Source organism: Orbicella faveolata, unplaced genomic scaffold (assembly GCF_042242905.1).
Source record: "Orbicella faveolata isolate gen_17 unplaced genomic scaffold, um_ofav_v1 contig_24, whole genome shotgun sequence".
In the NCBI taxonomy this organism is placed as follows: domain Eukaryota; kingdom Metazoa; phylum Cnidaria; class Anthozoa; order Scleractinia; family Merulinidae; genus Orbicella; species Orbicella faveolata.
In genome coordinates this window covers 11801021-11811364 of record NW_028301552.1, presented here as the reverse complement: position 1 = coordinate 11811364, position 10344 = coordinate 11801021, and the positions used below count along the sequence as shown (strand labels likewise).

General features: G+C 39.3%; 2 protein-coding genes across 2 annotated transcripts; one reads left to right on the top strand and one right to left on the bottom strand.

Moving 5' to 3' along the window:
- The first annotated feature begins 174 nt into the window (after window positions 1-174).
- Window positions 175-6095, top strand: LOC110043090 (gamma-butyrobetaine dioxygenase-like). Its single transcript, XM_020748504.2, has 5 exons — window positions 175-283; window positions 1732-2405; window positions 3092-3197; window positions 4338-4540; window positions 4981-6095. Exons 2-5 carry the CDS (start codon window positions 1753-1755, stop codon window positions 5357-5359), a joined length of 1341 nt encoding a protein of 446 aa, XP_020604163.2. The 5' UTR covers window positions 175-283; window positions 1732-1752; the 3' UTR covers window positions 5360-6095.
- A 927-nt stretch (window positions 6096-7022) lies between these two features.
- LOC110043124 (heat shock 70 kDa protein 13-like) lies at window positions 7023-10317 on the bottom strand. Its single transcript, XM_020748540.2, has one exon. It carries the CDS (start codon window positions 10175-10177, stop codon window positions 8861-8863), a length of 1317 nt encoding a protein of 438 aa, XP_020604199.1. The 5' UTR covers window positions 10178-10317; the 3' UTR covers window positions 7023-8860.
- Window positions 10318-10344: the final 27 nt, after the last annotated feature.

Below are 10344 nucleotides of genomic sequence, written 5' to 3'. Positions count from 1 at the left end.
TGAAATGTCTCTCGGATGGGGAAAACGTTCTGTCGTTTAGTAGTAATTTGTTTTTGTATATCACTTTATACGCATTTCTCCGGTGCCATGCAAGTCTTTTATTGCCGGTTTAGAGCCACGTCCTGGACAAAAAGACGAGTTTGTTTTGCACTTTGTCACGCAACGCCACTCTCAATGCACGTGACAATCATACAACGAAGTCACGTGAGTTAGAATTTGCCTCCACAATCCAGATAGCAAAGACCCAGGAAAGGAATCTCGTTCAAGTTCATTCAGTTAAAAGGTTAGTTCAAACTATATTTGGCTTGCAGATAAAAGTTGTTTTCTTTAGACCCGGCTTTAGGGCACAGTCATAGCCTGATCGTCTTGGCCGTGAATATCAGTGCAGTACGCGTTTTGTCTGCAAGATTTCTGGACAGCCCCATCCATACATGCAGTTTACTATGCTGGCAGGTGCATTTATGTGAGGGTAAAAAGGAAAACAGTGTTGATAAGAACACAGTAAAAATAACCATAGGTACAGTGGAAGTCTTTATAGGCGAAGAAGGAGCTTTCAAGGGCTGGATCATTGATGCTGGATGGTTGACAAATTACCGCAGTATGAGGCTCTGGGGAATAACTACAGAGTTTGTGGGGTTTATTCCCCAGAGTCTCATATTGAGGTCTATTATGTTAGGCTGAATTTTAATATATCGAAATTGGTCTATTTAAAGGTGATTTCCAGTCCGTACTACGCGGTCTCGGCACCCTAATGTTTATAAACATTATGAGTCTCACTCGATGGAATGCGATGATGGAATGCAAATCAATGTTACCAACTACATACCTTATCTTTGAGGCCTTTCAAATGCTTTTTCCAACAGCTTCATTGATTTTTACAGCTGCGACTTCAAGGCAACATTTTCTAATCCCCCTCCACTCTTCCCTTATATATGGTGCCAAATTCCCCAACCCAGTAATAACTACTGATGTAAAATTCCAGCCTCCCCAGACAAATGAACAGCTCAAATGTCCAGGGTATACGTAAGGGGGATGGTGATGTCGCTATTTGATCAAATTTGCTTTTATCAATGCATTATCTCAAACCAGAACAGCTGGGACTACGTAAGATTGGAGAGGGAGGGCTTGCAGGATTATAGCTTTATCACTTTTTTGCTTGGGTTGATTTTTTTAGGACTCCAGATTTCATTGGATAATGACATGCAAATGCATTGTAAATGGCAGAACAATGACTCCCAATGCTTATTTCTCCTGGCCAGATTTGTTAGAACTACCACTTAAAAATGGTCTCCATTCTCCCTGCTCCAGGGGAAAGCATTTTCAAGAGCTCCTGATTTTGACCCTCTTTCTTCCCCACCTTCATTTATACATAGCATCTTTACTTGCATAATTATTACTTACTCCAATTAATTGTGATCTCCAACAAGAGTCCACACACATAATAATAATAGAAAATATTGACAAGCGCTTTCTTTCATTTAATAAGCACTGGACCCCTGTACTTATATTTAACCACTTGCTGATATGGGAAGAGACGGCGACATCACCATTTTAAATTGAGTTTTGGTTTTTGTTGTTATTGTTTTTCATTTGAAATATGAGTTTCTTAAGCTTAATGATATTAAATAAGTGCAACCATTGAGCAACTGTCTTATCAAACAACTGTCTTATCAAACAAGTGGTGACTCTTTTTCAATTAAAACATGGTAACTGACTCGATATTTCTGGTAGGCTGGAGAAGAAAAAATCATTATGATTGGTGCATGGAGAGCAGCTTGTGCTAGTTTCAGATTATCAAACCAAATTCTCCGATGTCAGCATCGTGGCTTAGGTACATCTTCTCATCATCTCAGCAAATTCTTAATGAGGAACATCAAAGAATCTCCAGCTAAGAAGATCGTGAACATTACATGGAAAGACAATACGACAGATGTATTCCCCTATATATACCTGCGAGACAATTGCCAGTGTCCAGAATGCTTTTTCAAGGATTCTAACCAACGCCTAGTTGATGTTGTCAGGGATGTTGACATCAATGTCAAACCAACCAAAGTTGAACTAAGTGAGGATAAGACTAACCTGTCAATCACCTGGCCTGATGGTCATGTGACCATGCTTGATGCTGATTTTCTGTTCAAGAAGCGACTGCCAAGTGAAATGGAACTAAAAGGCAGAGTCTGCACTGATGTGACAACTAGGAAAGTGGAACTTTGGGGAAGTGAATTTAAAAAGCAAATCCCTCGCATGAAATTTCATGACATTCTTAACAATGAGGCAGTGGAATTTGAATTTTTGGACAGTCTGTACAGATATGGTTTGGCACTGGTGACAGACATGCCCATAGAAGAGGGGCAAGTGGAAAAACTGGGAGATCATATAGGCTACTTGAGAATGACAGCCTACGGGTAGGCCATTGTCGCATTTGCATAGCTGCAAGTTTCTAAATGCAGCACAAGAAACTATCATGTGACTGTATTCAATTTAGAAGTGTGAGTGTGACAGTATAGTAAAGAATCAAACCTGGGATAACATTTTTATAAGTATTTAATAATGCCACTTTCTTAAATGTGATTTAAGTGTGTTGGTAAGAAGATGACAATTGCTAAAATTGTATTCTTTGTAACTCTTAACAGAGTGAATTTTTCCTTCCTATATTTGTTAGTTTTTTTTTTGCTTGTCATCTTCTTCTTCTTCTTCTTCTTCTTCTTCTTCTTCTTCTTTGTAGCTAAGTTTTTAGTAAGTTATCTCTTTCGTTAGGAGTTTTAATAAGATATTAGTTAGTAGGCCTCTAATTATATTAAGTGTCTCCAATTGGTAGAGGGGTGTTTCCTCTTGGCTGGCTAAATTTTGACACATGTATTGATAAAGTCTTTTTGATTGATTGATTGATTGATTGATTGCATGAAGCAGCTAGGAGAAACACTGTCAATCCCTCTGGGTGGAAAGACAACCTATTTTATGGTACCATCCAATACTTGCTAGGTTGCCCTGAAAATTTGCATGTATCTGTTCTCTGGGGAGATGGTGAGTCTTTTGATATATTGCCATTTAATCTGTGAATTAATTGTACTTACCACTGTATTCTCCACAGGAAGACAATAGTGGTATCAACAAGACTGAAGGCCAACAGTGTTGCTTACACAAGTTATACGTTGCCTCTTCACTCTGATCTTCCATACTATGAAGCCAAACCAGGGGTATGTTGAAATTATTGTGAAGCTATCATGATATGAATTATTTGTTGTTAGCACCTTTAATGTTATTATGGTCAGTGATGTTTAAATTTAAGTTGGGCTTCTGCATCTAAGTCTTTAATAAGGTGCCCAGTGTAGCCAGGGTCACTGGGTTGTGGTCCTGGGCCAGACATTTTACTCTTATTTTAGAAAATATCAGGGTTTTATATAGAGCCAGGCACTGTGGAGGTTGTCTGCCTAGTTTGACTATCTAGAAGAAAGTTTTTCAGATCATGTGTACTAAAGGCATTCATGGTTGAGTGTTGATCAATACTGTCAATCGATACCCTTGATCGACATCTAGATCAAAACTCAATCGACATCCCAATCGATACTCAGTCGACACTCTATCAACACTTGATCAACAGTTGGTCGATAGTTTGGCCAAGTGTCGACCAACTTATATGAATCGATTGAAAATTTGGTTGACTCTCAACTGAGTTGTCGATGGAGTGTTGATCGAGTGTATACTAAGGTGTCCATCGAGCATCGATCAAGGGTCAATTGAGGGTATCAATCGAGGATATCAACACTTGACCATGGATGCCTTTAGTACACATGATCCAGTTTTTTCTTACAAAAAAGTTAAGTTCAAAATGTTTTTCCCTCCTGCTGAAAACGTTGTTGATTTAACCCCTGAATTATCCACACCCACCCCATGGAAGGTTGCTGGAAATCCCAAGTGAGTGGACTCTCAAAGCAAAAGCTGGATTTTGCAGAGGGATGAAACCAAGAACCATATTAAGCATTTCCTTTGCAGGGCCAGGATGTAATTTGTTTGTTTTCTGGAACAACAATTTGCTCAGAAATTCATGTCAAGTTTGCAGCTGATTTACTGTCATCAAACTCCTTAAAGCAAGCTTCTTGAATGTAACCCATTTGCGAGATGCAGCTACTGCATTGCAAATTTGATTGCTTATGATTCACGGCCATCTACAATTGACTTGGTTCATATGTGGGTATGCATTTGCAAATTTGATGACTATAATTGCCATGGCAACTAGCATATGAACTTGCTTAATAATAGGGTAGTGGGGAAAGTGATAATAAAAATTGAGATTTCTTTAATTAAGTCAGTACTGTTATAATTTGCTTTGTACATAGATACAGCTACTCTTTTGCCATGAACAAATTCCAAGTGAAGGAGGGGACAACTCTCTAGTTGATTCGTTTCATGTGGCTGAGCAGTTAAAGAAGGAGGATCCACATGCTTACGAGCTTCTTACCACAACGCATGTTCTTTTCCACACTGCTGGCACAGACATACTCGGTGAATATGATCTGGAGGGTGCAAGACCACTGCTTGAGTGAGTCCAATTAATGCTTGTCTGGTCAGGATGTAATAGCATTTTTTAAATATGTTTTTAACCAACTCTATCACATAATTTACAAGACAACAGATTCTTTGTTGCAGGGTGCTGACTGAATATGTTGTAACCTTATTCTAGACCAAAACTGTCTGATTTCTGTACCCAATCCTGTACTAAACTGCCTGAAAACCATACCCTTCACAGCGGCACATACCCGTATAGCTTATATTTTTGAGCACCCCCCACCAACCCCCCTCCCCCCCCTCTCTTCTGGGCGACTACGCCTTAAGAGGCTTGTTGAAGAATTTGACACTTGCAATATTAACCTAAATGTTTGTAAAAGGTCTTAACCTCTTAGTGAAGGATTGTCCAGTTGAATCCTTATTAGCCACCTTAATTATCTGGCTTGCAAACTTGATGTATTCTACCTTTTTTAGACTAGATCAAAATGGCAGACTGCTACGATGCAATCACAATGAAGGAACCAGACAGTGCTTCCTGGGTGTGTCTGCTGAGAAGACTCAAGAGATGTATGAGGCATACTATTCTCTGACCACACGATTGAAAGATCCTAAAAATATGTTCCTGCACAAGCTCTCTCCTGGGGAGATGATAGTCTTTGATAATGACCGTGTCCTTCATGGGCGCATGGGATACACTCTCACAGAGGAAGCAGGGAGATGCTTGGAATCAGCATATATTGATTGGGATGTGGCTCGGTCCAGACTGAATGTCTTGGGCAAGAGGCTAAACAAGGGTCCAGTGGCTAGAATGGACAGTAAGCTGAGTGTCACAGGACAGTGGTCAGTGTCTTAATTTCAAGCCCCCCCAAAATATTATACTTTCTTGCTGATTATGTGCCAGAGAGTATTATTAGCTAATTGTGCAGTTCTAGAAAAGATACATAGCGACACCATGGTATTAATAGTGCCTAAATTTGAATAACAATTCTTTATACATCTGTAATTTGCTTGTCTTGATGTTTCCAGACAAAGGATTTTTCACGTTAATGTGAGACTTGTGATGTATAAATACCTCTTACTAACCGAGTTCGAGGTCTGTACTGTAAGTTACGGACCGAGTTTTTCCCCCTTTGATTTATGGCCCAAGCGCAAAGTACGTGGGTCATAAATCGAAGGGGAAAAAAACGAGGATCCATAACTTACAGTACAGACCGAGAAGACGAGGTTAGTAAGAAATTTATTATATCTCTTCTGTGTGAATGATGGATTCAGAAATGATTTCTATTCACACGGACGCGGAAAGGCTTCAAACTTCTGATGCACCTCAAAAGCAAAACGAGTCAGTTTGAAACTGTTTTTAAGTCGTTAGCATGCTTTATTACATAATTTAGAGTATAAGAAAGTTTAAACTTTCACTTGCTATAAAAGTTAAGAACACTTATTGATAAATCACGAAACAGTTTGGCAACAAAACCAAATTTTTTATTTTAACAGGCTGTACAGGAGAGTATGGCCCGCTAAATTGACCAACCACAGCACGTGTACTAACTGAGAGATATAATAAGCATTGTTATTCAAATAAAGAAAAATAGAGCCAGACACCCATGGGGGGAAGTTGGAAGTGCCAAGGGGTTTGGGGGTGCAGGTGCTCAGGGGGAGGTCTCAAAAGCCAATATTTGAAAGGGAAAGTATGAACCTGGCTGAAGGGATGGGGTGAGTCAAACCAAAAACCCTTCCATGTGGGAGCCATGGATGTTTTCTGGAACTACACATTGAACCCTTCAGGTTCTATTGGCTTGCTTGGAGGGATGTGTATGGTTGACAAAGGGTAAACCCTGAGCTAATGAACAAAATCGAAAGAAACCAAGAACAAACAGTTGACAAATCATCCAGCAAATAAACAAAGGTACTGATCATAGTAGCTCATAAAAATGATGTCTTTACTAAAATCACACGCAGTTCAGAAAAGTTGATCACGCTTAATTAATTGCTTGATGAGGTGTTGATGTTGTACTGGGACTGAATCAGTTTAATACTATTAGATAAATATGAGTATTAGTGTGTGGAAAATGGAGTAGCGGGGGGGGGGGGGGGCGGGCAGAGGGGTGATAATACTGCTAGGTTTTACTTTCAATAGACTCTGGAACAAGCTTCAGCGATGTGGTCTGACTGTAACTTATAACAAGCTTTGTCACTTCAGTCTATACTTATCTTTGTCAGTTTTTTACCGATCAGGCCAGGGAGTTGGAGCAAAACAAATTTAAGTAGTCAGTTTCTATATATGACTTTCTAAAAGTCCATTCCAATAATATTTCCATTCTATTAGTTCTGCCTCTTGCTTTGCTTGAGGGCAAAGATTACTTGACGGTCGACTTGTAACAAGTCTTTTTTTATACATGTTGTTTCAGACTTCTAGAGTACTAGTTACTGTAGTTTTTTAACAAGTACAGGTATATCCTGTGGTATAAATCAATGCACTTGACTGACAGTAATCAATGATAATTATTTAAAAGAAATTGTATTCATTCATGACATTTTTATTGAAATTTCTAATAAATAAAATAATACATTTCAATTTTACAATGAGTGACATGTTATTGATTCAAATTAATTACTTTTAATAATGGTAGGGACCAGAAGCATATTACCTAGTCAAGGTGATAAACTTCTGTAGGGACTTGAAATAAACCACAATAGTGACAGCAACAGGGCCATCCCAAAATAAATGGATTAATGAGCACAACAAAGGCTCTACACACTACCTATCGATTCTCTGTAAAACAGCAAAACATGGAATGACCACATTCTGCAATTTTGTGGTAATGTGATGGAAAATTATCTACTGTAGTATAATTGAATTATATGTATTCCTTGCAGTACCAGTTTTGAGGATTTAAACAAATATCAGTATTAAGGAATACAGGTGATTGTTTTCTTCATTCCCATGACCTGCATGGTTTATTACATATGTATGGGTTATTGACCAAGTGTCCGTCTCGGTCCATAAACATGCAAAAAAAAGAACTTGGCCAATATCCAGCCATCTTGACCGAACAAGCTTGGTAAATAAAGGATTTATTATATGGCTTTCGGGGAAATTTTTCCTGCGGGACACAGCAGGTAGTGCCAAGTGGACAAAATAGCTCACTCTTGTCCACTTGGGTAGCCAATCACACTGCAGGATTTGATTCATCTTGCTCACTCACAAAGCTAGCCATATAATAACGTTAGATCCTGATCAGTCATGAGTCCTTTTACCACTTATACATAAGCATCTGCTATGCTATGCTACTCATAGTGGCCTCGATTTATTTCTGGGTCAGATTAGGACTTGTTTGGGTAAATAGAACATTTACTTTCATAAATAAAATTGAGTGCTATAAGTGGACAATCCGAGAATTTCCACGTTACAACCCACTCAATGCAACTGTGTAAATAGTAAAATATTGATAATTTTATTACCAGTCTTGAAAAATGAAGAAGGTAGCGGTCAGGTCACATGTAAGTGAGGATTTTCTGATTAATTTTTGATGTAGAAAAAACAACATTGCTTTGGTTTCTACTTGGCTGGATTGTGCTCTGTTTTCAAGAGAAACTAGGCCAAAGTAGGAAGGTAATACACAACAAACTCTACACAGTAGAATAAAAAGCCAAATTCAACAACTTCATGCTTAAAGTTGCCCTGACCCAGTTAGGACCATTCTTTTGGCTTTTTCCAATCGATGGTAATATCTATTATTATATTTTATTATAAATCTACTAGATTTCTATCATGATTGCCATTCTCTTATTGGCTACACTACTCACTATCTATTCTGTTGTCGATGGTGAGTAGCCCAGCAGTGTGGAGTTGTTCATAGAGGGTGCTTACCATTTACATGGGAAAACCGGAAATTCCAGTTGGAAAATCAAATGGTTCGCGCCATTCCGTTTGGGAAGCTTCTGAAAATATGGGCTGTGATTTGAGTTGATGCTATTTTTCTGCTCTTTTAAGTCTCTCTAGCTGATATGGATATACTTTATAGCAATTCCTTCTCTCGCAATGTGGCATTCAACTGTTTAATGTTTTTGCCTGAAATTTCCAACCGGATGGTTTCTGTAAATGGTAAGCACCCAAAATCTGATGGTAGCCGCTTTGTGTTTTTGAAGGGTCTGTGAAGAGGATTGTTCTCAAAATTTTGAACAACTAGTAGATTTATACTGTATCAATTAGATTATTCAATCTTGATTTCTATGCACGACAGATGACTCAGGCTGCACCCTCCTCAACTAACAGATAGAAATCTAGAGCTCATAATCTAATAATATTGTTTAATATAAATTACTAGCTTAAATACATTTTTATATATTTAAATTAAGAGTTAATCTGAATCTTTTTGAGGTTGTGATTTGGCAGTTCTAGGGCCGACACCTGAAGTGGCCACATGCCACCAATGATGCCTGCCTGTATTGCTACTCCTGTGGCTACGGCAAGCTCTGGGTCTATAGAAACATTGGGTTTCTTCCCATTGAAGTACTTTGCAATGAGCTCCCGTACCCTTGGTATCCTGGTGGATCCTCCGACAAGCACTACCTCGTCAACTTCCACCTTAGGAAGGTCAACTTCTTTTAAAACCCTTTCAACAGGTTCTAGAACTTTTTGAAACAAGTCTTCATTCAACTTTTCAAAAGTTAATCGTGAGACCTTTTCTTCAAATATAGCAAGTTTCTTCCCTTGATTCAAGGAGGACAGAGGCAACCTCACCACTACAGCTTCCTCTGACGTCAAATTTATTTTTGTTGATTCAACCTCCTGCCGGAGACGCTGTATGTCTTCAGCATTTGTCAATTCTTCACCAAATCTGTTGTTTATAACTGCCAGTAGATAAGACATGAGTCTTATATTAAAGTCTTGCCCTCCCAACCTGTTATTCCCTGCCATGGCCATAGTTACGAACATCCCACCTTGAATGTTCAACAAGGATACATCTAAAGTACCGCCACCTAGGTCGACCACCATAACATTCGAGACTCCTTCTTTCTTGTGAAGACCGTAAGCCATTGCTGCCGCTGTGGGCTCGTTTATGAGACGGACAACTTTGATCCCAGCGAGAGCAGCAGCCTTTATCGTCGCATTTCTCTGCGCCATGTCGAACTCTGCTGGAACCGACATAACGGCCTGATTGACTGATCTACTGATGTTTTTTTCAGCGGTTCGTTTTAATTCCTTTAATATAGAAGCACCAATTTCTTCTGGTGAAACTAACGTCTGGTTGCCATGAGTTTCAACGACGAACATCGGATTGTTCTTTTCATCGGAAGTAATTTTAAACTGGTACAGGGAAGACAACTTTTGTAAGTCTTCTTTCGAAAACTTCTTTCCAATAAAGCGCTTTGCGTCGTAGATAGTCGATTCTGGATTCAGCTCAGCTTGATCCAAGGCTCTTCTACCCACAAGAACACCATTTTTCGTGAAAGCAACAACGCTAGGGATAACTTTACTGCCATTCTCGTTAGCCAAGATGTCAACATGTCCTGTTATTGCTTGGTAGACTCCTACACAAGAAAATGTCGTTCCCAAGTCTATGCCGATTACTTTAGGTTTGGGAGGAGGGAGACGACTTTGAGCAATGTATCCAGCGACCACAAGAGCGAAAATTCCACCTAGAAAAAGCCCTAAAGAAGAACTCATCTTTGATCTTCTTCGCCCGAATTACCGGAAGACGAAGAAGCTACGGTTTCGACACGTACATGCGTACTGTGTACTGCGCAACCTAAACATCCTTATCGCCAGGGAGGGGTAGGTGGGTTAGAACAGGTTGTGAGAGGAGTAATTAATTGCTGGGGCGGGCATCTGGC

Bases quoted from the DNA above. Each gene is read 5' to 3' on its own strand.
- LOC110043090 (XM_020748504.2), top strand. From the start codon at position 1,753: ATGATTGGTGCATGGAGAGCAGCTTGTGCTAGTTTCAGATTATCAAAC. The intron at 3,198-4,337 runs GTATGTTGAAAT...CTTTGTACATAG, and splicing joins ACTATGAAGCCAAACCAGGG to ATACAGCTACTCTTTTGCCA. The intron at 4,541-4,980 runs GTGAGTCCAATT...TACCTTTTTTAG, and splicing joins GGTGCAAGACCACTGCTTGA to ACTAGATCAAAATGGCAGAC.
- LOC110043124 (XM_020748540.2), bottom strand. From the start codon at position 10,177: ATGAGTTCTTCTTTAGGGCTTTTTCTAGGTGGAATTTTCGCTCTTGTG.